We start from the raw sequence: 27,328 nt of genomic DNA on the forward strand, positions 1-27,328 counted from the left end.
CTTTCATGGATATCTAAGGAAATCTCATCAGATTGGTCAGTGGTTCCCTTTGCCTCCCATCTATATAGGTAAGGGATTAAACATTTCTTGATTTCTCAGTGTTAAAGACTGAGTCATTTGGCCATGCTGCCTCCTAAAATCCCTAGCTGTCTTCTGGTGGTTGTTTCAAATGGCTTTTCCAGCTAAGGAAGGGATTAAAATCCTGTCTCTGGTTCTTGCGGTATATTTGAGATGCTGAGCTGGTTTCTGGCTGTTCTCCATTTTCTTTAAACCTGTACAAAGTATTACTGAAAACCTTGTGCTGTTGGTAGTTCCTGCAGTTGGTGTGCTCCTCCACTCTGTGAGGTGATGCTGCGTTAGCCAGAGCCACGCTTTTCTGGCAAGGTCCGATGGCGTGCCTCGCTCTTAGGAGGCAGGCTTCCCTGTGCTTGCTGGGGTTCGGTGTCACACAGAAGAGAAGCTGGCGGGTGGAACTGACTTACTGCTTGCCACCTGCAAACAGCGGTGACCTGAGGGAAGATCTTCCTGCGATGAGGGACAGCAGCCTGTTCCCTGCTGTCCCCGTAAGGACAGACGAGTGCTCTGTCTCCCCGGGGACTCCCAAGCACGGGGGAGGCTCTTGCTGAGAAAAGGAACAGGAAGGCATTGCTCACACACTTGGGGAACAGGTTGGGAGGGAAGAGCTGGGACTGGGCCAGCTGGGCAGTAATTCAAGGAAGAACTGGGCAGGGCAGGTGGGATGGAGATAAAAGTTTTTGCATGAGAATAAAAGATGGCTGCTGGTGGTGTTCTTGCCCTTTGTGTGAGGGAGGACAGGAAAATCCAAAAGGTTCCGAGAGCTGCAAAAGTAATGGGGAGCAGCTGTGCACCAGCTGCTTCTGAGATCAAAGGACTGAGTGCTTACTAAGAAGTTTTGCCTCTGGGGAGTGTTTTATCTACCATGGGGAAGGAGAGCCAAATATCTGAATGCAGAGACAAGCCTGGGGCAAGCCGGCTGCAGGAGAAGCAGAGGTTTTTGTTGTCCTGGTATGCGGACAGACATACAGTGATAAGACACTCTCTGAGAGCTAGGGAACGGCTCTGCTTTAACCTCAGCCCTTCTGCTGAGCTGTGCATTCCTGCCCCTCAGCTAGTGGAAGGAAAGGGAATTTTGTTGAGAGGTTACTGGGGGGTAGCAGAGCTAGCTGGGAATGGACTGCAAAGATCATGTGTTTTTCTAGCCACATGTCTGAGTAAGTGGTTATGTGTATTCGGAAATTGGTGGGTGTGCAACAAGTAGAGAACAAACTTTCATGGTGACAAAGGGGTGGTAAAAGCTGAGGTAGTTGGATAGTGTGTGATGCAAAATCACTAAACAGAATATATTTGCATTTTTGGTTTGCAAGTGCTGACTGAGTCAGGAACCTGTCTGGAGAAATAAAGGTTATGCGTCCCGTAACGGCAAGAATAGGAGCCTAATGGTGGTGATACTATTTTGCACGAGGAAGGAAATACTAGCATGGGGGACTCCGACAGAGTTAAGAGATTAGGATGAGAAAAAGAGCTTTCACTATCAGAACAGGTTCTAGAGATGCTGTGGTTGCAGCACATTTTTTGAGGGAAAGCAGCAAGATTTGGTACATGTTAGATCTGGGGAATGCAGGAGAGACAAGAATCAGTGCTAATCTAAGGCTGCTTGAAAGGGAGGTGACAGGGCTTAATGGAAGGAGAAGCACGAGCAGTGTTTTAGCTGCATCATGCTGTCATTTACTGGGGAATGTTCATTTTGGAGACGCTAGGCAAGATGTAAAGGTGGACGTCTGGAAAAAAGCCAATGAGAAAACAGATTCATATGTCATCAGCCTGGGGATTGCATCGCAATCGTGGGAGTGAGCGAGCTTCCTCGAAGATGGGTTATAATGTTTTTGCTGGAAATAATTTGTGTGCTTTTATTATTCCTTGCCACAGGCTGCCTCTTTTTGGTTTATCTGTGAGGTGTCTAAGGGTGTTACAGAAACACCAAAGTTTTAAAAGTGTCTTGAGATAGGTTGGATGATGTTGATATTGCTGTTAATTAGCAGTTGGGCGGCTCATCCAATGCTGCAGAGCCAGTGTGCCGTTTTGCACATGTAGAGCGTGCCACTGCTACAACTACTGCAAAAATAAATAGGTAAGGCAGGCAAAAGATAAAAATTAAAATGAGAGTTTTGAGGCATATTTCTTTCCCCCTTCTCATGAAGGGTGCATAACAAATCAGTGGCTGATCTGGGATTAGAATGAAGGCTTTTGATAGCTAGTCCAGTACTCTAGCTACTAGATTATAGTTTCTCTGATGCTGTTAATTAAAGATTAATGCATGCAATTGACTCTGTATTATTTCTTTATGTGGTAGCTATACTGGAACATGCTTGAACTGTTTCTCTTAATTATTTTTATTCACAGAGTAGAGCTTCAAGAGCAAAAACAGAGACTAATTCAATTAGTGGGCTATTAAATAACCACCTTCTGAATATCAACAAGAATTTCAGAAATACCTGCTGTAAACTGAGGCAGCTCTTCATAAATGAGGGGCCTCTGTTTCATGCTTGGAAGTAGCTTCCGGCACCGCTTCAAAATATTTGGTTTAATGCAGCCATATACAGGAGCAAAAAAAGGGAGCTAAAGTGACCTGAGCAGTTTTCAGCTTTCCAGAGAGCAAGGTGTAGAATGCCTTGGCTATGCCAAGTTTCTTTTAGCTGTCTTTATTAGAATACTTTAATGGGCTTTAGTTATTAGAATATGGATATGTTTTGCTTGGGTAATGGAAGAAAATCCTAAGCAGTGATGTATGCTGTTCTGCCCTGGCACTGTCAAATACAGATATCCATTGGTATCAATAGTATTGTTGTTAATGGCCGAGCCGGATGTCTAGGATCACTAGATACCAGCAATCTTTCTGCATCATATACCAGCAGGGTTGCAGAGAATGCAAAGGGACTAAGTTTTACTATGTGATTGCAGGTGGAAAATAGCAAGTTTATTGATTTATCGAAGACAAGTATTTCTAATCTTCGTCACTGTTGAAGTTTTTACCTTTTTTCAGTGCTACCAAATTGAGTACACATTTTTAAAAAGATATAGCTTAAGGCTGTATGGGAAGCTAGTGTTATTACACTGCAATTCTCAAAAGTTCTGTAGTTTGGCACTGGGATAAAAGCCTTACTGAACTAGGCACCGCACTGCCATTGAGACAACACTGATTACAATTTATGAAGAGAGGTTTCTTCTTTGTTATTGCAGCAAGTTAAGATTTTAAATGGTCAGCTCTTGCAGGACAGGCACAAAACCAAGCACTGATGCATTGGTTCTGGAGCTTGTTTTTCAGTTAAATACTAAATCCAGCTTTAGTGCTACTGGTGTCAGAACAAGATGTTGTAGCCCCATAAACTTATTTGAATGTGCTTAAATATCTTTGTAAGCTTTATGACAGTTGAGTATCATTTGTTTTCCTATAGTTGGCATAAATACCACATCGTGTACTTGTGACTGATTTGACAGAAAGGTGGTTGTGCGTTCCAGATGTCACTGAAATCTGTACTACTGTAGCAGGTGTCATCACTCGCACCTCTCATGTTAAACACTGTGGAATCACAGTCTGAGACATGTGGGACCTCTGTAGCTGCGCTGATCTGAAAGTTCAGTAGGAATGGCGGGCATTTAGCAATTTGGAGTAGTGGGTGCCTTGACCAGACAATTAAAGGTATTTCTGTGACCAGCATGGGTTTGCAAGGTCCGTGAATTAAGTCTTCAAAATTACGTAGACACCCTCAGGTTAAATCTGTAAGAGCACTGGTAGCTACATAATTTTGAAGCCTTGTGAAAGACTTCTGAATACCTGTAAAAGCAGCGCATTGTGGGGCCTGCTTGTAGGCAGTGAATTCCCCAGTGGCATTAACGGCTTTCAGGCTGGATAACCCAGTCCTGCAAAGTGCATTTACGCTTGTGCTCAGAACAGAGATCCAGAAGAGTCAGCACGCTGAGTAGTGAGCTGCCTGTGCTAGCTGGTAAACAGTGTGAAGGGCTGCAGTGCACCTTCAGATTCTAGCTCAGCCTGCTCTGATGGACGTGAGGGTTTGGGGTTGTTTGGGGTTTGGTTTTTTTGGACGGAGGGAGGAGCAGTTTGAGTTACAAAGGCGAGTTTGCCTGAAGAACTGTGATAGAGACATCTGGGTTTTACTTGTAGCTCTAATAACAAATTGTTGGATGACCTTCTACAAATAACTTCGCCGTTCTGTGCTGGTCTGACACTTTCCCGTTCGATGCCACAGACTTGGAGGCGCTACTTGCTCGCGCCATAGGTTATTGTTTAGTGTTCACAGAATTTACCTCAGAACCTAGAATTGTCTCTTGCCACATCTGTTTTACTCTGAAGACTGCTCTTCAGAGAGGAGTGGTTTTGACCAGGGCTCCAGGGCAAAACAAATCCAATCTTTCCTCTACCTGCCTGCAGGAGGATGGGGTTTACTCTGCTTAAGGCAAGACTGCAGTGTGCTGGAAAACATGACTCCCTTTAGATGGCCGCACTGTAGAGAACAGAGGGATGAAGGGTAACTAAGGGTGATGTGAAGCATGTGGGGTATTTATAAAAATGTGAAATGGCTTTTCTTGTTAAAAGAATGGTTGTGCATCATTAGAGGCTACAAAAGCCAAGTGGAAACGTGCTTTCCAAATAAGGAGGAGAGCAATCCTGAGCGGTTGCTAATCTATTTATGTTCCAGTCATGCTCAGAGTGTGGCTTTGAGGTCTGAAGCTCTTGTAATTGCCTGGAATGTGTCTCTCTGCAGTGAGATTCATTGTTCTGCTCTCCCCGAGAGGAAGGCTGAGATTTTTAGCTGTAGAACTTCCCTTTCAGTTGAGCAGAGAGACATGGCTAAATTCCCATGTATTATTTTGTTGAAACACTATTAATTATGGCTTCCATTATAAGTATGTCAGTTCTCTGTGATCTAGGCAGAAATTGATGCATTTGGTGGAAAGCAGCCAGAGCTTTATTTTGGAGATACACATGAGTTTTAGGAGCCAGGTTTTGATCCCTTTTGATAGAAGTCCCTTAAACTTTGCAGGATCAGTAGGATGCTTGTTTGGTTCCCTGATTTTTCAAAGGGTCAGAGACATTTTTTTTTCTTCCCTTTTTCTCAAATCCTTGCTGCCAGGTTTTCTTTACTGTTCCCCAAGCAATGCTGAAAACGTTTAGACATTAAGCCCAATTAAATGAGAGTAAACTCAAAGCTCTGTGCTTTGCATGAAGATTTAGAGGGGCAAGAGGCTGCAGGGATTGAACATGGTTTCAGGAAGCTATGCAAGATGTGTCTTCAGAAGGGGAACAGCCCAACCTCACTCCTGTTACTTTGCATGGGAACCTCTCTCCTTTGCGCTTTCCCGTGAAGAGAAGTGAGTGCATTTTTAAATAGCGAAGGATTCCTGTAGCTTCCTTTCAAGTCCCCAAGGTACTGTTGGCTGTGGGAACCTTTATAGCTCCTACGGAACCAGCAGCTTGGAGCGTAGCCATGACGCTTCCGTGTAAGAAAGCACACACATTCTATGCAAAACTCTTCACTGGTGTTAGTAGACTGGGTGGGAAAGGCAATTTTTGTTCTATAGATGCGTTTCTTTTGTGAATGACAATCCGTGTGGACTTTTCCTTCCTTGGGGCTGAAAGTGCAGTTGCTGCGAAGTTTCAACTAAATGTGAGACTTCTTTCAATCCAAGTGCTCTTCTCCTTGCACCTTCTTTAGTGCATGGCTTGATCAAGTAAATTAGATGCTCAGGACCTCTAGGGAGGTGAGCTGTGAAGAAAATAGCTTGCTTTGTGCGTGTCAGAAGGTACATCTTCTGCATCCAGGACTGCTTTGGTACTTCGTAGCCTGGAGTGGTTTGCTCGCACTTCCCTTAAGTGTCATAGGTTCTTGTCCCTGTAAATTGTGAGAAAGTGGTAGAAACACCTCGGGTTCTTAAAATAGCGTGCCAGCTCATACGATTACCACTCTGAAATAGCTGTGGTACCCCCCTTCTGCCCTCTGAATTAAATTCCAACAAAAAAGCTAAAGTGGATAAAAAAGAAAACTAGAATTTAGAAATTGGTCTTGGACTGAGATTAAACAGAAGAAATTTTTGTCCAGGCTCTTTTAGGTAGTAATATAGGAAAAGATGCAGTATTTTAAGACTAAGTTGAGGCTCTGATGTGTTTTTCTCCAAACTCGGTAAGAGTCTTGTGGGCGAAAGAGGGCAAACTGTATTAAGATGGCTGATTCTGGTGCAAATTGAGAACTTCCAGCTTCTTACGTAGTGTCATGAATTTGGTAAAAACATGGTTGTTTCTTCCCAGTGAACAATAGCTTACTGTGCCAAATATCTCTAAGCATGTTTAGATTTACTCCATTCGCACTCAAACACGATGGGATACCACCTTGTTCTAAGAGAAGACCTACAAATACCAGAATCTGTGCAAAAATCAAGAAGCTGATCAGCTTGGTAATAAACCCTCTTGGTTTCTTGCTCTTGTGCAACTATGGCAAGGTAAAAATGCTCTTGATAAATGCCTATGAATGGCATTTAAATTTTTCTGTTACACTGTGTGCAAGTATTCTGGCTTATAAGTACCATTGTGGATGGCATCATCTGGTGATGGTGACCAACTGAGCTGTGTCTTCTCATCAGCTCTGAGCTGTTCTGTGTGACCCTGAGTGGGGGCATATTGAGTCAGATTTTTCAAAGAATCCATTTCCATTTAGAAGTAGAAATAAGTAGCAGCCTTCTTGTGGACTTAAGTTGCTCTTGACTTCACTGATCTTTAGTGTGCTTTTTTTTTTTAAACTCCCCACAGATGTTTTATTGTGTCTGTAATTTGACAATTACTACAGTCAGTTTTATTACAGAGGGATAAACTTGATTCCTGCTGTCTAAAACCTTCCTGCATGAACTTCCTGGATGCTCTCAGTGAAGGATTCACTATCGGTAGTAGCAAATTTAGAAGAAAACAGTGCAACTCCTGAGTACTTCACTAAATTTCTAACCAGTTCTACTGAACACGAAGTGCTGCAGTCTGCTAGCAGCACTATGTGAAGCGCTGTACTAATGTGTAAAAAGAGACTGTCTCTGCCTTTCAGTGCTTCCAATCTTTAAGAAAATACAAAAATTGGAGAAAACTAGTAAAGATTTTGCTGTTACTAGGGAAGAGAAGAATGCACTTGAGTGTTTCCACCCAAGCCAATGCTTTTAAACTTCATTGGTTGTTCTTAAGCAATGTTCAGAAAGTTTGTCCTTGCCCCATGCTGCTGTGGTTAGACATGTAGCCTGCCGTCTGCTGTCCCTGTAGCTGTTCCGAAGGTGTTAGTGCCGGCAGAATAATGTGCTATTTGCCAGCTTTTGGAGGTATTGGGGATTTACCAGAGGGATCTGTCGCTCCTTATTTTGTCGTTGTCTTTCCCAATAACATCTGGCTTGCCTTGGTGATGGAAACGGTTCATACATGGAAAATCCTGAGACAGGCTGCCAAGAACAGTAATGGTTTGAGATAGTGAAAAGCAGTTTCAAGATATTGTAAAGAGCTAGGGGAGGCTTTCTGGGAAGAGAATTGAAGCCAAGCAAAGAGAAGTCTGGACTATTAAATTAATTAGCCTGTCAAGAGGTTTTTGAAAGCAAAGATGGAGCTCTATTAGCATGTTGGCTTTGTGGCAAGTGAGTGCTGGCTGGAGCCTGCTCATCTGCATATAGTTTTGGGATGAATTAAAGTCTTAAAGCCGGTGGGCTTTGTTGAAAAATGACATTTTGAAAGAGGCCAGTTGGCTGCTAGGACTTGGAATCAAAACAGAGCCAAAATAAGCTTCATATTTCTTAACCCCCACATCTCTGTGAAGTCCACATTTGCCTGGATGATGTGCAAATGCACAAGGACCAAACATTATGAGCTGCTGCCAGGTTTTAGTGAGGGGGGGAAAAGGAGAATAAACTGCAGTTGTCCATTATGTAAATACATGGCAGGTATGATAACGACCGAGTTATTCAAACTTGGTAATATTTATGAGGAAAGGGAGGAGGCAGCTATAGAATAATAAAAAGAGCTAGGGATGCGAGTAAACTGAAAACTCAGACTGTGACTTCAGCATTTGGCACTAGTCAGAAGAATAAATAAAGAACTGAGATGGTAGGTGGCAGGGAAAAGAGAAGTGCCACGAGTAGCATAAACAGCAAGCCTCGAGCCAGCGTGCTGCGCACTGTGTTGGCGGGCATCACGGTGTGTTTGTGGGAAAGATGGGTAACAGCAAAGGAGACGAAAGGGTTTGAATGAAGGCCACCAAAAGAATGCTGTGCTCGATTTTTGGTACTCTGGTGTGAATTGGATGGAGCTCCATGGGACCTCAAAGACAAATGCTGACATAATGCAAGGAGAGAAATGGTCTTTCTTTTAATTAGAAAAGATACAGATTAGATAAAATTATTATTTCTATGGTTCTGATTATGTGGGGAGCTGGCATCAAGGGGTGAGAAACTAACAGATTAAAAAGGCCCAAAGAGAAACCAGCTGGATCCCAAGGGACTGCTTATTCTCTCCTGATACCATGTGATTATAAAGAAAGATAACCTTATTAAAATTAGGTAGCAAATATCATTTGGGGCAGATTGTAGCCAACAATGCCTACTTCGTGCATGTTTGAATGGTAGATCAGGAACGTAAATGCCTTAGGATCTGCCAAAGTAACTACTGATAGGACTAGAGGCAATGGCCTCAATTTGTGTCAGGGGAGGTTTGGATTGGATATCAGGAAAAACGTCGTTACTGGCAGAGTTGTCAGGCAATGGAACAGGCTGCCCAGGGCAGTGGTGAAGTCCCCATCCCTGCAGGTTGTCAAAAAAACGTGTGGATGTGGTTTAGCAGGCATAGTGGTGTTGGGTTGATGGTTGGACTTGCTGATCTTAGAGGTCTTTTCCAACCGTAATGATTCTAAATCTTTAACGCTGTGTGAGTAGCAGGTCCGTGCAGGGCAAGCCAGAAGGGTGCCAGGGTTCCTCCACCACCCCGGTGTTCCTTTTACAGGTATTGCTGACCTCTTCAGATGGCAAGTGGTGTTATGTGTCCTCCTTAAGAGCTACTCTGAGCATCAGCAAGGTTCTGCTTCTGCTGTTGGATAAAGGCAACACAGCAGAGAGGGATGAAGGTGTTAAATGTGTGGGTGGATACAGTACTGATCCGAAAGGCAGGGAAGGATATAGCGCACAGCCTTTCAGGGGCTCCTCTTTCATGGGGCTCCTGCCCCTTCCCTCAGTGAACTTGAGGGATGCCACTTTGTATGATTTTGTATTTCCATACAGTTTGATCAGGGGATGCATAGTTCCTACTAAAGAAAGAAAACTGCTATTCACATTAACTCTTTCTAGGCAGGAAAGGCCTGTGCAGATCAAATAACAGTGCAAAAATCATTGCATGGTTCTATCTTCTGTGTAAAAACAAAAAAAAAAAATTTTTTTGTTTACAACAGAGGACATCAAGGAGGGTGCCCTGATATCAACCTCCACAGTTCCTAGAATTGCTTTCCCCATCATATATAGTCTTGGAACAAGAATCTTTAAAGTGAAGCTGCTGAAGTTGTGCCACAAGGTCCTGTTTCATATTTTTATGAACACTGCTAGGTTACTGTGACAGAGGGATGAAATTGAGTTTAAAGTTGTCTTGATATGAAGGTAATTGGGTGACTTGTTAGTAAAACATTTAAAAAAAAAAAGTTACTGAAAAAACGTGATTAAAACTCCTACAATGGGCAAAACTGCAAAACTTTGTAAACTTATAGGGTGAGTTGTCCATGCAGAATATACATGCGAAGACTGCATGTTATGCATTTTGTGCGTACAATCAGCTGCTTATGTATCATAAGTACATTTTAAATGAAGGATTTTTCAAATTTAGATGTAAGCAACATTTATTTCCGCTTGCATTTACTGATAGCTATGCATCTAAACCTCATAGTTACTGTCAGAAATATGAAACTTCACCACTGTCTTAGAGCATAGGTTTATTAATTTACAGAAGTAAAGAAGTAGTGATGGAGGAAAAGCTGTAGCTAAGATTTCTGAAAAGCTGGAGGTCATTTTTCTTTGCTCCAGAGCTGTGCAAACTGTTATATGCTTGTCAGTTAAACTGCTTTGGGGTTGTTTACCCATTCTGGGCATCTAGCCAGCCTAACTTACAAAACTGCAATTATCATGATTGTTAGGAATAGTTTCACTTCTTCCCTTGGATTTCTTCTGCCTTGCTTCTTTTCTTCGAGGAAGTCTTAAATTTTCCTGTCAGTTCCGCGGAGACCCTAATTTTCCCCTTAGGGGTTCCCACAGAGACGCAGAGTCGCAGAGGCTCTCCGGCTCTCTGACAAACGAAATCCTTCCAGAGGCAGCAACAAGCAAGAGCGTCGCTCCTCGGGATCAAATCCCTGACGGCCCCAACCAGCAAAGGCAGGTCTTGCTGCTAGGAGACCCGCAGTGATCAGGGGTTTTTAATTTTATGGTTTAACATAGAATTTCTAAATATACGTCTAACTTGAAGGCTGTGAGGCTTTGGCATTGGCATCGTTCCTCATTTATGGCCACACCATTTCTGTGGCAGTTCACAGCAGTTGGTTGGTGAACACTTTTGAAGTATTTTGATGCCGCTCCACAAAACATGAAAGGAAAGAACTGGCACCAGGTGCTGGCCACCCGGCAGCTTTTGGACTGCGAGTACTGTGAGGTACCCGTGGTTTGAAGGCCCTCGGGTAGCACAGTGTTTACTGCACTGTTGCCCCTGGTCTCACAGTCTCCAGGAGGAGTCAGCCCCTACTTCTGTCTGGCTCCTAGAAAACTCCTTTCTGACTCTTTCTCGTTTGCTGCTTTGGCTGGACATAGGTGTGGATGGCTTTAGTTATCAAGGAGGTCGTGTTGGAACCTGCAGTTCCACGTTGCTGGCAGGAGCTGGGGTTGCGGCTTCCTTTGTGAGAAGGCCTGCGAGTTGGTGATAGTGTGTTGATCTGGTGGGGAAGCTGGGCAAGTCTGTAATGTTAGCAATGTTGTACTCTGCTGTTGGATCATCAGTGATTTGCAGGGTCAAGTATGGCAGCAGTCCAGGCGCGGTGCACGGATGCCTTTGCGCAGCTCTGCGAACAGAGCTCCTGTTGTGCGCGATAGGAAAAACAGAGGTAAGAGGTCCTTAATCTCAGCTGCCAGCCTTGCAGAGGAGCTGTGCCTCTCTGTCCTGCGTTTCCTGTAGGTGCTGGGTGGGATGCTCTGATTCTGCTTTGCCTGTGCAAGCGGTTTCAGCTTGTGATGAGGCGGTGGTTTGAGAGAGAAAAGCCAGTGCATATCTCGCTTGTGCCTTGTGCTGCTGAGCTGCTGCGTCTTCAGCGATAACGCGTCTCTGGGGAACGTGCGTGCGGTGGGTCCTGGCTGCTAGCGCTGGAGCTCTGCTCAGGTTACAGCTGCTCTGCATCAGCCTGCATGTAGAGGAGCACCAGGAATGTCAGAGATGGGGAAACGATGATGGTGTGTCAGGTTATTGTAGATTGCTGGCCAGAAACTTTCCGTCAGGGAATTTGCTGGGTTCAAGCCAACTTATGGGGGTACGAAACTCTGCTGAAATTTTCTGATGTCTCTGGAAAGTCAGGGACTCTGTGCATGTCTTTTTCTAGACACTGGAAAAATTACATTTATTTTCAGCCAACCAAACTCTTTCAGGAACTTCTGGAGAATTTTTATATAGTTTATTTAATTTCTATATATATATTAGTGTTACAAACTGCTGTATTACTTGTTTATTTAGTTTTTATCAAAACCGATTTACCAGAGGGGGAATTGAAAAAGAGAGATCTTAAGTGAAGTGCTGAGAATCAGTGATAACTGGTTCATTGGCAGAACTGCAGTTTGAGTGCCTCTGTGGCAAGGGCTGGCTGGAGGCAGGTGTGCCACATCTCTTGTTCAGCAGGTTTTGCTTCCAAGCAGTCAGCGAACCGCATGGGCATTGGGTGGACCTGTTCTGCTCCGAGGAAGCTGAGCAAGGGGGCTGAATGGCATTTTAATATAGGCTAACCAGAGATTTCCAGAAACGCCTCGCACGTTCTCAGGTTTTGAGGTATCTCATTAATAGCATCTGTGTGCACTTACCACTTTTTTTTTTTCCATTGAACACTATGTTTTAAACCAATTATGTTTAAACCATTTAATGTCTGTGAAAAATCTATTTGCTGAGCCAGAATGTCTAAATCTGCAGCAGAATATGAAAGAATTGAGTGAATGTGGAAAACTGCTGTTGCCCTCACCTGAATGGTAGTGACGCTGGGGGTATCCACTGTAGGGGAACCTGAACTGTAGACCGTGGGGCTGCATCTTTTGAAGGATGAAGTGCAGTAGCCTGTCATCTTCTGCCAGGACCTTTCAGAAGCACCAGGGATCTGAATTATTTTTGAAGTGTTTATTCTACTTCAGAGCTGGGTTATGTGAGGTCTCCAAATTTCCTGCTTTACATCATTAGGACTAACAATTTGCAAAGATCTTCTGTTGAAGGAATTAGAAATAATTCTGCTGTCCCACAGACTAATATCAATAATTTTAGGTGCTTATGATTCTAGGGGAGAATAAATCTGTTCTCATGAACTGAAATAGATTGTCCAAAATGTCCAAAAGATCGCGGAGTTGTTGCCCCTGGTTTCTCCATCAGACTCGCTGTTGTGGTTTATTTTGCTTCAGGAAAACTGATGTGAAGACCTGACTTGTTTCTTTCCCTTCCCTTGGATGTATGGACTTGTTTTATTTCTATCCAGAATACAATTTTCTGTCAGCATGAATGAACATGTAATTCCTTCAGAACCATTCAGAAATGAAGGTATGACTTCAGTTATTCCTGGACACAACATAATGCTGGCTTCACAAAGACTTCTGTGGATTTTACCGCCCAGCTCTTGCGATTACAAAGTTAAGTTTGCAGACTGCTATTTTGGCATGATTGGTCTCGAGAAGCCTACCAGGAAGCAAGCACAAAAATTTCTGGTGGCTTTTGCTTTCTTATTTTGATCCCGTTGATCCAAGGGGTCATCCAGTTTAAAAACTTCCAGCTTTGCGCTGTTTTAATTTTGTTAACTGTTATTTGGCGTCCAAAATCATACTTCCAGAACGCAAGTTCGGGGTTTATCAGGTTTCCAGCATAAATTCCCACCACTCTTTCTGAGCATAAAGCCTGGGAGGTGGGGGATGTGGTGGAGAGAAGAAAGAGAAGGAATATGGGGATGTGTCTGTCTTTTGAGCTTTGATAGTGGAAAAAAACCTACATTACTTTGTCGCTTTTACTTTACACCATGTAGTGCAAGCATGATTTCTGTCGATGTGCGTGTCTCAGTTATTCCTGGATTAGCAGGTGTTTTGGTTTTTTAATAATATTGTTTGATTAAAGATCCCAGTCCAACTTGACAAGCTTAGTGAATTCCAAAAATACTATGTTTGTGAGCAGCAGCATCTGCATTTCACAGAAGTTGCTGCTGGCTGCAGCCGGTTTGCCCAGCACATGGTTAGGTGACTTTGAGGGTGGCCTCACTGAGTGCCTTTTCCTGCTGAGACAGATGGTACAGTCAATTTAGTGAAAATTAATAAGGGGGAGGCAGGGAGGACAAGCAAGACTTTGAAGATTGTTTATATTCTAGGTTTTGTCTAGCAATCAGAACACTTTCCTGGAGATGGAAGCAAAGGGTTGCAACGAATCAGTCTTGGAAAGCAGCATCTAGGAAATACTGGTTGATTACAACAGAAGTGGGCTTCACACCCTGCAAAGTTACGTAGCTGCTCTCTAGTGTGTGTTCAGTAAGTCATATCCAGAGGACATAATAAAGATGTGTTACGTTGGACCTAAAGGCTCACACTGTATGCTGTCCTCTGGAGTAGCCCATGTGGGTACATCTCAGTGTGACTGCCAGTGGCTGGATTACCATGCAGCTTCATTGATTGAGGCAGATCTTGGAAAAAATGCAAAATTTCAAGGACCTGCTGAGGCCAAAGCAATGTTTCAGGTACTATAAAAGCCTTGTATTTGTTTTAAGTATTGCAATCCTATTTATCATCAAAGAAACAAATAACTTCTTTTTCTGTGAACAAAGACTTTTTCTTTATATTTTTTAACAGACAGGGTAAAGGATGATCCCTGTCTTACCTGAAACACACAAGTAGCTCTGTGCTTATCTCTTTTTCTGGGCGATTTCGTACCATCCAGCAAAAGATGTTGTGTTCTCAAAGACTAAAGTGTGTGATGTTGCAGAGCGTGATGAGCCTGCACTGCTAGCCACAGAGGTGGTTTGGTGGATGATGACTGGATAGCTGGGAAATGAATGCAAGTGGTGGGGTGTTTGGTTAGGGGTTTTTTGGTTGGTGATGGGTTTTCTGTTTTGTTTTGGTTTTTTTCTCCACAGAATGGCTGAGGTTGGAAGGGACCTCTGGAGGTCATCTAGTCCCACCCGCTCTGCTCAAGCAGGGCCACCTGGAGCTGGTTGCTGAGGACCAGGTTCGGACGGTTTTTGAGTATCTCCAAGGAGGGGAGACTCCACAACCTCCCTGGGCAACCTGTGCCAGTGCTTGGTCACCCTCACAGTAAGTGTTTCCTGATGTTGAGAGATAACTCTCATGTTTCAGTTTGTGCCCATTGCCTCTGGACACCACTGAGAAGAGCCTGGCTCCCTCTTCTTTGCACTCTTCCTTCAGGTATTTATACACGTTGATGGGTGAGATCTCGCCGAGCTGTCTCTTTTCTGTGTTGTTCCTCCAGTAGATACCAGGATGGCTGAAGTTGCCCCATGAGGACCACGGCCTGCCAATGAGTCTCGTAGTCTGCATGAGTTTAGGCATAGGTACTGATAATGTGGACATATACATAGCAGTGTGGAGCAGGTATATGTCCACCTGGTGTTCTTGTCAATTGTACCTTTTCCAGCACTGAGGGTGACAAGAATGAGGACTTAAGGAAGAGTAACTGCCATTATTTCCTCCTGCAGCTCCTGTAAGTTCTTACCTGCTGCGTCTTGGTGGTTTCTAATTCCCCTTATTTGTTGTATTTTTCCCTGTACAGGAGGGATGAGGAGGACCAAAAGAACTCCATCACCATCTTCTCACTTTGTACTGCACTTCAAAATCCTTGCACATCAAACTGCTCTTCATCCGATGAGTACTTCTTGAGGTAATTATGTTTGTTTGTTTGTAAGCCTGGTGCATGACTTACTGGCAGATTAAGAAAAACACCCGGAGACCTGCGGGTATTCTCTAGAGAAATCTGAGGGGCTGTACAGAACAGGACCGTGGTGATCTTGTGCTATACAGGGGCTATCCTCCTGATATTTCTTCCCCTGGAAACAAAAAGCCACCTGTGTGCAATCTGAAGTGACTGAGCTCCCATGCTGCATGACCTAAGGTTGCCAACTCAGCCTCTGCTCCAGCTCTGTAAGACAGCCTGAGTGTTGGCAGCTGCTGGCAGTTCCTTAAGATGGAAAATCATATGGCAGACTGTAATGGAGCGAAGCGGTATCTCCTCCTTCCTGCTCTCATCAGAAGCTTACTGGTCATGTCCCAGGTTAATGTGAAGGTCCTCAACTTCCACCAACAAACCCAGGTAGAGTATTGGCTTCATTTACGGAAGAAAGTCTCTCCTGTCCACTTGGCCAGAAACGTTTTGTTTGCTGCCCCTGTCCCTAGATGTTTGCAGTCCTATTTTATCCACTGTTTGGGTGAAGGATGAGACATACTAGTGTAAAGTCAAGGAGTTTATAGCACAGCATTATGTGTTTTTCTGTTCAAGTGTGCCTGAGTTTACCAAATGAATCTCACCCAAAAAGATGACTTAATTTCCCTGAAGCTTGTTTTCAGCATGACAGTGGTGCAGCTTCTGCAGCACAGAGATGTCTTTGAGCAATGTCAGCAATCCAGTGAAGGACTCACTGACCAAAACTGCTTCGAATCCTGGATTCATGCAAAGTAGGAAGTTTGAACAAGGAAAAGACCTATAGGTGCGTTCAAATCCTCAGATTACCCTAAAATTGGGTACCTACCCGTCTGTGGTAGGTTAGCTTACTTGGAGCTAAAACCTTGCTCTCCTTTGTATTTTTGTTCAAACGAAGGCATCAGCAGGAGGCACGGTTAAGTGTACACAGGTGGCTTTCAAACAGTGCCAAGTATGTTCAACGCGCGGCTCTCTGGTGCTGTTTCCTGACCAGGAGAAAAGTTCTCTTAACTGTCTTGACAGAAGACTTGGGGGTCAGGACCGAGCAAGGCTACAGCTAGCTGAATTTTATGTTCTGATACTGTTACTCCTAATTCTGCTAGCCACTGACGCGACTTCTGACACCCGCACAGGTGCTGTGATTCGCCTTCATGCCTGAAGGAGGAAATAACTGAGGAAAACGTCTTCCTTGTTTTAAAAAAAAAAAAAAAAATCCATCTGCAAGTTCTCTCAGGCATCATTCAGAAAGATTCTGTGTTCTTAAATTTTACCCTGGGGTCCAACGATTTGTGATACTCCAAAATCCTTTGGGTGTGAGTTGTTCACGCATCAGTACTGGAATCAATGTAGAAAAGCCACTTTGAAGCACCGCTGCGACGCCAAAGGAGGTGCCTTAGGAGGGCTTCAGCAGCCTCCTCCGCTTCTCCTTGGGCCCAGCCGAACCTCTGCAGCTACAGATGCCTTCAGTCATCCATCAGAGGCTAAATCTGATGCTTCAGGTTAGTTTATCTATGCAGTACTGCAAATTTATGTAGAAGAATATAAGCATCAGCAATAAACGAGGCTAGACAAAGACCTGTCGTCTGTGGAGAGAAGCCTTAAAAAGACTCATTTTAACATGTCTTAAGTCAGTTTTTTCTGATCTCTCAGGCCTTTTTGCTTGCTATTAGAAGTCTGTCATTTTTCTTTGTTCTGTTAAGGTTTTGCAAAGACTCAAGTAGATTTAGCTGTAACACCAACTCAGTCACATCTTAATATGCAAATTGTAGGCAGCATAACGGCCTGACTGATAGCAACACAAAAAATGAAGCAAGTAGAATTATTTTTCCAGTTGAATTGCCTGCACCTTCAGCTGACTTAATTCTTCTAAATATCTCTAGATCCAGTCCTCTGTTACAGTGAGGTTCTTTCATGTTTAAGGAAAGCATAAGTAATCCTCCAGCTGAAACAGCTGCAATTTATGCCCAAATGCTTCTTACAGCTGCCAGAGAAGGGATCTTTATATGAATTTGAGTTGAACTCCAAAAGGTTTAACATTACAGAACTGTAGGTAAGGTATCTTCCCTTCTCCCTTTCATTAAAGTCAAATTCAGCTATGGAATGCTCACGTTACCACAGCCTTGTAGGGAAAATGGCTCCTATTTAAGAGAATGCAAAGAACCATTCACTGAGTGGTCTGTTAGAAGTGTAACAAACCCATTAAGAGTGGCATGACTTCCTATATGTCTTCTTCCTCTGTCCGCCTCCTCTAAGAGAAAACTTCTATATAGCTTACAACAAGAAATTAATTTTCAACTTTTCATTTGAAGGAAATTGTTCAGAGCTTACAGAAATGTAAGAAAATAAAAACTAAATATTGAAGTCTTTAATTTGCAAGATTTCTTTAAGCAACTCTTACTTTAAAAATAAGAACTGAAACATCTTTGAAAAAGACAACTATAGGAGAACCACATTTAAAATGTGTTAAGAAATATTAGTTTTATTTAACCAGTTTTCACAGCTGAATATTTATTCTATAAAAACTTTACAGATTGTACAGTTTATATATAGTTCAAACTACTAGAACAAAAAAGTAGGTCCCACAGATGCAAAAATACTGTACCAATCCAAGGTAAAGGCAGATTTACACACTGTACAGCTCTCCACTGGGAAGGGGAGGTGGGTCAGTTCCAAGTAAAAACTTCAAAACTGTACAAAAATAAGGTTTGATTTCTTTTTCATTCTTCATAATACATTCAGTAAGATTGCAAGCACAGATACCCAAGTAATAATAGGTATCTGCAGTCAGGAATCAATAACCACTCCTGAAAGGAATGCAAAATAGGTCTATTTACACAGGGCACTCTTTTACACCATACTATATATAGTGTATATTTAAAATAATAAAAGAGCATAGACAAAGAACATTAAACATCTAATATAAGGTAGTTTTTTTTTTAAAGGAGTTTTTTTTTTACTTAATAGTGTGCCAAAAGAATTTTAACTTATTAAATAATATATTCTAAGTGAACCTAAAATTTACGAACATAAAATGTATTTTTGGTGTAATACATCAATTAAACCAGCAAATAGGAAAAGAAGAACCAAAAACAAACCCCAAACTGTATATAAAGTAGTATTCTCACCCAGCAACAGAAGCACTTATGTAGTTATTTAAAAAACAAAAAAACAAACCCAGAGAGACTATTTAAAAACCCACTAAAACTAACTTATAACTTAGAATATTCATACAGAAGATATTCAGTGATTCACTAATACTGCAAAACAAGCTTTTTTTGTTTGCTTTTTTTTTCCTCCCCTCTTCCATTTCCCTCCCACTTTCCCTCATTCCCCTTCCCCAAGAGACAGTGGTTTCTTCACGCTATCTGGGTAAGAACTAAACATATTCCTGCCCCCTTCCTCCCACCCTTCCATACCTCCCACCAGAACAGGACCGAGTGTTTTCTTAGCATTAAACCTGAGCACGCTCTCTTTTGGGGGATACGTGTGATCTAATCTTAATAGGGTCTAATTCCCCAACATTTTAGAATGTTCCATTACTTGAGGTATTTCAACCTTCTGCCGAGACAACGCCTTGTATCTTAGCTGACCTGTTGGGCAGTGAAAGCAAGGGCTGGCTAATACCCGTTTCAATTCTGTACTCTAATGAAAAAGAAAAGCATTATTCCAGACTTCCCTGCCACACAGAAATTAATGCAACACCACTTTTTAATCCGTTCTCTATTGGATACAGTACTAGCCAAAGATAACAAAAACTAGAGCCTTTAAAGAGATGTTTGGTAGTGCACTCTATCATTTTTTAGCTTGTGTGTGTGTGTCTTCATACACACTCTCACACACATTTTATATATATATATGTATATATAAAAAGACATATATATGCACACACATACGTGTGTGTGTGTATATATATCTATATGTAACAATCAGGGAGAAAGGAGTTTTGTTCAAATTTAAGTGATACAGTACTTTTAAACCCCCTGACAATAAAAGGGGGGAGGGGGAGGGGGGTCCACTCCTGTTCCCAAGCTGGGCAAGGGGTGAGTTTATATAGAGTTTTTTTTAATGGGCATATTTTGTTTGCCCTGATGTCCAAGAAATGCAGTTCCAGTGTCAATGGGCATCTCATCAGAACTCATCAATTTTCTTCTGCAGATATTTTAACATTGAGTCCATCCCTTGTGCCGAGCCCCAGATTTTCTTCAAAACTTCACACTCCTTTTCATTGGCTTGTTCCAAGTCCACCTTCATGATGTTCCGTACTAAAGCTTTGGATTCTTCAAGTACCTAGGCCAAAGAAAACCCCAGCAGGGCCCTGGGTTAGTCTTGCAGGGAACTGAGCGACAGGTGCGCTTACAGGTTGATATGGACAAACCCTGAAGCTGATGATGAACTTCAGCTTAGCAATTCATGGACATACTGTGACCCTAAGAAACGTTTCTCAGAGTCACTCTTGTAGCATCACACAGGACTTCCTTTACCCTATACCAACACAATTTACAAGTGCACAAAAATGGAAAAATAATGAAATAATGGAAATTACGAAAATTCTAAAATCATAACTATGAGTATATATATATAGTTTTATACTGATAACCAGAGAAAACTCCAACTCCATTTTGGTCAAGGCTAATCATACCACTCTTATCCAGAACCGCTCTAATAACCAGGCAGGCCTTGAATCTCTTCAGCGTTTAAAAAAGACTGAAAAATATCATTTGCTTTTCCATTTAGAAAACTATTAATCTCTTCCAAAATCCAAAACTTCTAATGCACAGAACCGTTAATTTGGGCTGCATCTCTTCTTATAAGAAAGCATCAATTATTGGTAGTTTTAGCTATGTTGTGCAACTGCCAGTAGTGAACACAACCACAAATGCACTCGGCATTACTCATAAAACTTTAAGTTCAACCTAACAGCAAAGACTGCATTTATTTCCTTGGTAATTTAAATTATAACTCAAGTCATTACATTACAGCTCAAGATAACTCAAGATTTCTGTGTTTTTGTTCAGCTCTTAGGGCAACTGCTTACACTGTTAATTAGAGTAAGTGGGACTTCTGCACCTATGTTAAAACTAAAATATATTGTAAACAGTCCAATGCTGTTGTAATGTTCTTAATCACAACGTGCTATGGCATACGATAAAGAAGACTCAGATGCAAACCTTAAAAAAAAATTCTCAAAAACCCAGAAACAAAAAGATACATACGAATGTGTTAAGGACATTGCTATATTAAAATGTGGCATTGTTTCACGGAAATGGTCTTTTTCTGAGAAGAACATATTGATGTAGCATAATAATACTTAAAATAATTCTTATTAATCTAATCATAAAAATGTATTGTAAGAAAATAAAGGAAACTTACAACTGAATTACATGTGACAAGTTCCTTAATTCGAACCATTACTTCTTGTGTGAATGTTCCCGGCCAAAACACTTGAGAGACGAGTCCTTTGGCACAAGCTTCCTGCGCAGTCAGCTTCCTTCCACTGAACAACATTTCATTAGCCTGAAGGGATAAAAAGTTACTTCTGGTATGAAATGTAATGAGACAAAACTCATTAAAGGAAAAATGTTCAAAACAAATAAGGAAAATGCCTGCACTATTTGAAATAGTTTTATTATAGCTCTTCCAACTTTTAATTAATAAAGAAAAGGACTTGCCTACAGATAGCTGGTCGGTGATGTTGACCATACTGCATCAGTAGTTATAAAAATACGGAGGTCTATGGTTAAGGGTTAAGGGTTAAAGTGCCTTTTGTCCTTTCCCATTCGTGAATGTTCCTTAGCTCTAGCTTTCTTGCAGTGTGGCTGACTGGATTACCTGTATGTGTGGTAATAGGTTATAACGCCTGGCAGGTCTGCAAAACAGCAATGCGTACATCAGCTTGCCCTTTGTAAGAATGTCAGTTGCAGCAATGAAATCTTTGCTAAAAATCTGCGTTTTCTGTAAATTATACAGACGACCCAGCTGTGGTTTTAGACCTCCTGGGAACTGCCAGTCTTTGTAGAAAAGAACAGTTAAATATTTCGCAATGAAAATGTTTTTTAGTACTGAAACTTTTTGAAACCTAAATACATGGTTTATTTTCAGCACTGCTCAAAAGTCTTCAGCAGAATTTAATTTACGGTGCAACATTTAAAATAGCTGGATCATCTTAGAATTTGACCTCCAGAACCCACTGAAGTGAGCAGGTTATATTCCAATTTCTGATCAAATTCATAGAAAATAAACATTCCCCTTTTATTCAGGAGTTCAATATTGAACTGAGAAATCCTTTCAAAAGCTGATTTAGCAGTCTTCTTAAAAAAAAACCCAGTACAGAACAGAAGACTACATTCTATGCAATGAGATGATCTCGAGTTCTGAAAAGCTTTTTGATTAGTAATTATCATACACTTCACTATCAGCTTCCCCATCAAAACTTCATCCTACAACCAGTTACGCTTCTGCTTTAATTCTGCCTCTGGTGAAGTTTCTTATCTAGTTACACCTTTTGTTTGCAGTGACATCTGCATGGAAACAGCCAGTGAAGAGTAAAAAAGTCAGAGTAATTGTCAGCCTCAACCCCCCCAAACCCCCCAAAACAGTTTTACTGTTTCTTAATGACCAATGTACATTGAAAATATGACAAAGTCATCACTGGACTCTTGGAATATGGGAAATAAGGCTGTTAGAAAACACCCAAGCCTGACAGCTGTAGCATTTCTGAGGACAAAATTCTCAAGGTTTTTAATATTTTCTAATACTGGAAATTTTGGTAATTATTACAGCAAAGTTAAGGATCTCAAGTTATCTACGGTAGGACGTGTTCCTAGTATTGCCATTTCACACATGAAGAAATCTGAAAACTCAGAGGTCTATGGCTTGCCCCTTTGTCATGAAACACAAAGTCTGGGTTCTGCCAGCAGCTTAGTTGCTGACTCCCAGTTCATTAGGCATGTAAAAAAAGAGATGTTTCCTAGGGTCTTTTACATAAAATTTATCATCAGCACATCTCTCATATGTTAATATGGAAAGCTGTGATTCACATATATTAGTTTAAAAAAAAAAGCCTCAAACTAAAGGTACAAATGATATCCCCTATAGTTCTACCTTCTGTGACAGTAAAATCAAGCATACAAGGTTCATTAACTACCACGCCTCCAGCGTCCAAGTTTCCAGGTTATACGTGAATGGGTCTAACCTGAAACACTAGCCAAAAATCAGTGATATACACAAGTTGGTCTAAAACCAGGAACCATTTTCCTAAGGAGATACGGAAAAAAAAAAGTAGTCTTCCAAAATAAAAGATACTTAACATTTATATTAAAGATCAAAACACGAAGTCAGTCTAACTGGGCCTTAGGAAAGTCAGACATGGAAGTCAGCTGGTCAGGTCTACATATTCTTCACGTGTATCTTTTGTAACAGGGACAAAAATGAATGCTAGCAAACCTTAATAACTTTCTTCTAAAGCTCAGTAGCAGGTGCTGAGGTCTCCTGCATGTGAGAACCCACAAATGCTGGTGGTGCAGGTCACTCCTGCCAGCTGTGACACAGCAGCAGCAGCGAACCTCGGGTGAAGTGGGCGCTCCCATTCGTGTTCTCAGCTGACGGGTTTTGCTCTGGCATCTTCACGGTTGAGCTATACGCAACATATGCCGGACACCCACGACTAAACAAGTTGCAATCATATCATCACACCACTGTGAACATTAACACGCTTGGTGGTTACTCTCCAAGAACGAGAATACAGCAATAGAAAGAAAGATGCTAAAAATGATTTCATTAAGGTAAGATTCCCCTATCAGCTCTCCTGTTCTGCTCAGTTCTCCTTGCACAGAGGGCCGTCCTGGGGACATCCTCTGGGCTCTCTCGCAGCACGCCCCAAAAGGGCGCAGGAGGGACCTGCCCCGTGAGCCCGCAGCAGGAGCTGCCCTGGAGCACCTCGGCTCCCCAGCCCTGCCAGCAGGACCCAGCCGGCCTCCACGACGCCGAGACCGCGGCAGAAACATCTGCACCTCCTGACCGACAGCAGAGCCCAGGAAACACCGCCGACCTGCTGGAGGCCGACGGGGAAGCCCAGCACGTGGCGCTGGGCACGCGGCTCCCGCGCCTTGCGTCCGGGGCGGGAAAAGCAGACCCAGAGCCCCACAGCAGACACACAGAAACACATCTCCCCAGACAGACGGCACCTGAATCTCCAGTATAGACTACTCTCAAAAACTAAAAAACAAGTGTAAGACTCCTTCTAAAATTCTTGATATTTCCAATAAATACAGTATCAGGTTTGAATCCTAAGGTCTGGGCTTCAGACTTCCTGTGCTAATTAACTCTGTTGAACGTGTTCTGTGGGAAAAACCCCCTCTGTGACAGCCCTGCTCACCAGCCAAGGCTGACGGGGTAGGGAACATATTTCCAACAATCTTGCAATTGAAGATTTTTACATAACTGATGATAATAAAAAGGATGCACTGAAGCTGCCTTACAAGAGTTTAGGGTGGGACTAATATTGCTGAATTAATACAGTTGTACCAAATTTTGTGATGCATACAGAGGCCTTAATTATTTCTTTTGTATGATATTCCCACCCCGAATGTTTCTTGTTGCACTTCTGCCATCTCTTCTTTCTGCTGACTTCTCGCTCCCTCTTACAGCTCGAAAGCATGCTTCTTTATCGAACCTGCCAGTATAGATTCTGAATATATTTCATGGAATCTGCTGATTGAAGTCCAACTTTGTCCCATACAGCACTGACACTGCTGTACTGCAGAGGGTGGAGGACAGTATGAAAGCAGTGGACTTCCCCCCCCGCCCTTTGTACTGACTACTACAGAATTGTTATCACTGGAAGCGTTCAGTTTAAATCTTTATATTGAAAAATGTGAGCATCACAAACACACATGAAAGAGTATATTAGGGAAGAGCTCCTTGTGTTTTTACACAACTTTTGGAGAAACAAAAAGTAACAACCACAAGTCTCTAAAGGACGGGGATGGATGGAATGGATGGATGAATGGACGGATGGCCAAATAAAAAGGGAAAGGAACAATCAGTAGTTTGAAACATGCTAAAGTGTTAAAGATACTCTGATAACTGTCAATCTATGTCAGTTACCTTTTCTGTTCTCTTCTAATAACTAAATCCAGACATCACACAATTAGTCATTCTGTTCTAACTGATGCTTTTAATATATCAAAATCTGTGTTTTTAAATCACTAATTGCCCACAGGGAAAAACTGGCTTTTATAATAAACAGTAATTTAGGAAAAACAAGTGTAGCTACAAGCGCTTGTTTCATACTGTTACTATTCAACTCCAAATTGGAATGGGACGCAGGTCTAACAGTTTTCAAAGAACAGCATTAAAAATAGCAACGTGAAAATAACGTAAGAGATTTTTAAACAGCTTTTCGTTATATTTGATTCTTTCATCTAATTGGAAAGCAAGAAAAGGGACACTAAGTAACACGTGCCTTATGTTTTCAGCAGCAATGCGGAGTGTTACCTTTTTTTTTTTTTCCAATCCAGCAATATTGTAAAGGCAGCGCAAGACTGAAAAAAAACAAATCCTTCACCAAGGTGATCTGGACTGAGCATTTCCCGCATAACGCACTAGCGTTACACATCAGCAGAGGCCTACAGAGCGAGGAAGTTGGACGCGACTGCTTGAGAACGAGTGCGTGAACGCCAAATCCCTTACTCTGCGTCCCGGCACAGCCTGCGCGCGGCTGGGGACGCAGCGCTGTGCTGCGCAGCGACGCTGAGCGCAGACCGGCCCATCCCTGCTACAGCCCGACGCTGCGCCGAGCGCGGGACACTGGTGGAGTGTCCTGGTACGCAGGACGTGACCCTGCTGCCACCGGCGGGGTTAAGCATGCCCGTGACGTGGGATTAGGTCCCGTGCCTGCTCTCTGTTCTGGGCACGCAGGTGAAGACTAGGTTGTAACGGCTTGGAGCAGAGAAGCTACACGTACTGGTTTCTCATGAAAGGTTTTCATGAGAGAAAGAAAAAATAAAGAAAAGACAACACAGCAAAGGTAAAAAGTCTTGAAATCACTCTGGATAAATTATCACAACTGCATTGTGAAGCTGTCAGCCCCTACCCTGCAAGCTACTTACAGAAGCCAGGCCCATTATCCGGGGGAATGTAAGGGATGAACATCCATCTGGACTTTGTCCAAAAGTAGTGTATGGTGTCTGAAACCAAGCCTTCTCGTTAGCCCAAACCACGTCACACAGAGGCAATATAGATGCTCCAAGTCCAATGGCTGGGCCATTTACTGCTACAATGATAGGCTTCTTAAACTGAATAAAAGTATTCACAAAATTCCTGAAGAGAAACAGAAACATGCACTCACTACATATAAAGAAAGAGTAAAATACACCAGCCCTTGAAAACTCAGTAATAATTCATCGCCACAGTAACATCACTTTCAAAACCAACCTGATACAACCTTCCACGATGAGGTGGTTAGCTTGGTGGATGAGAGGAGAGCGGTCGATATCGTCTACCTAGACTTCAGAGTGTCTCCCGTAAGACTCAGACAAGCTGTTGATGTATGAACTGGATGAGCAGACAGTGAGGTGGACTGAAAAATGTCTGAATGGCTGGCCCAGAGGGTGGTGATCAGTGGCACGAAGCTGAGCTGGGGCCAGTAATTAGTGTTGCACCCCGAGGGGTCAGTGCTGGGTCCAGTACTGTTCAACAGCTTCATTCATGATCTGGATGGTGGGGCAGAGCGTACTCTCAGCAAGTTTGCTGATGATACAAAACTGGGCTGATACACCAGAGGGCCGTGCTGTCATGCAGAGGGACCTCAACAGGATGGAGAAATGGGCTGACAGGAACCTCATGAAGTTCAACAAAGGGAAGTGCAAAGTCCTGCGCCCAGGAAGAACAACCCCAGGCACCAATATGTGCTGGAAGCCAAACAGCTGGAAGCAGCTTGGCAGAAAAGGACCTAGGGGACACCAAGTTGAACTTGAGCCAGCAGTGTGCCCTCGTGGAAAAGAAGGCTCGTGGTATCCTGGGCCGCATTAGGAGGAGCATTGCCAGCAAGCTGCGGGAGGTGATCCTTCCCCTCTGCTCAGCACTGGTGTCCGTTATGGGCTCCCCAGTGGAAGAGAGATGTGGGGCTACTGAAGATGGTCTAGCAAAGGGCCACCAAGATGACTAAGGGACTGAAGCATCTCTCGTGAGAAAAGGCTGAGAGAGCTGGGAATGCTCAGCCTGCAGAAGAGAAGGCTCAGGGGGACCTCATCAATGTGTATAAATACCTGAAGGGTGAATGCAAAGGGGATGGAGCCAGGCTCTGCTCAGCGGTGCCCAGTGACAGAACCAGCGGCAGCGGGCACAAACTGAAACGCAGAAGGCTCCCTCTAAACATCAGGAAACACCTTCTTACTGTCAAGGTGACTGAACAGGCGGCCAGCAAGGTTGTGGACTCTCCATCCTTGCAGATATTTAAAAGCCCTGCCTGGACATGGTCCCGGGCAACCAGCTCTGGGTGAGCCCTGCTTGAGCAGGAGCAGGTTGAACAAGATGACCTCCAAAGGTGCCTTCCAACCCCAACCATTCTGTGATTCTGTGAAAGCTTAGCATTTCTCCCAGCCCAACAAAGCACAGTAAGGGGGCAGGTGTGGATTTAATGCCCCCCCTACAAGCACCGGCTGATACGGCACTTGGGGTATATTCACATGCCTCGCAGCCCTCTCTTAGGTGAGGCTGTAGTGATACCTCACCTCCGGCCACCAAAACCATGCTTACAGCCCTACTTGGTCTTCACCGTGCTTCTGTACGACATTGGTATAAGCTATCTATCTATCTGTCCTTAAGTGAAGGTATAAGGTATACAGGTATAAGTGAAGGTGGGGAAAGCATTAATGAGCTTCCTTAAGGAGCACTTCTAGACTTCTGGGAGACAGCTTTTCTTAATAAATAAACCTGCTTTTTAAAATTATGAATGAGCCATAAATATCAGAGCTCCATTATCATGTATCACACACTCTTAAACTTCCCCTCCTCATCTCCCTCTCTTGGTTGGTCATAATGCTGTGGGCGCTATGCTATTAAGTTACAAATGCATATTCTCATCCTCATGATCAACACAAA

General features: G+C 42.9%; 1 protein-coding gene and 1 long non-coding RNA gene across 3 annotated transcripts in view; one reads left to right on the plus strand and one right to left on the minus strand.

Moving 5' to 3' along the window:
- The first annotated feature begins 10,771 nt into the window (after positions 1 to 10,771).
- Positions 10,772 to 17,723, plus strand: LOC142360908 (uncharacterized). Its single transcript, XR_012763540.1, has 3 exons — positions 10,772 to 14,607; positions 15,083 to 15,190; positions 16,360 to 17,723. It is a non-coding gene; the product is annotated as an uncharacterized LOC142360908 (long non-coding RNA).
- The window catches only part of CDYL (chromodomain Y like), a 103,281-nt gene continuing 93,647 nt past the window's right edge, over positions 17,695 to 27,328 (minus strand). The window contains exons 5-7 of one of the 2 annotated variants that reach the window (XM_075417204.1): positions 25,336 to 25,546; positions 20,597 to 20,740; positions 17,695 to 19,513 (exon numbers count right to left, since the gene is read on the minus strand). In XM_075417204.1, the coding sequence (XP_075273319.1) occupies positions 19,355 to 19,513; positions 20,597 to 20,740; positions 25,336 to 25,546 (514 nt within the window). In that variant the 3' untranslated portion in view covers positions 17,695 to 19,354. The remainder of the gene's footprint in view (positions 19,514 to 20,596; positions 20,741 to 25,335; positions 25,547 to 27,328) is intronic. The other variant, XM_075417205.1, reaches the window with a different exon arrangement.

This window comes from Opisthocomus hoazin, chromosome 3, assembly GCF_030867145.1.
Source record: "Opisthocomus hoazin isolate bOpiHoa1 chromosome 3, bOpiHoa1.hap1, whole genome shotgun sequence".
Taxonomy (NCBI): domain Eukaryota; kingdom Metazoa; phylum Chordata; class Aves; order Opisthocomiformes; family Opisthocomidae; genus Opisthocomus; species Opisthocomus hoazin.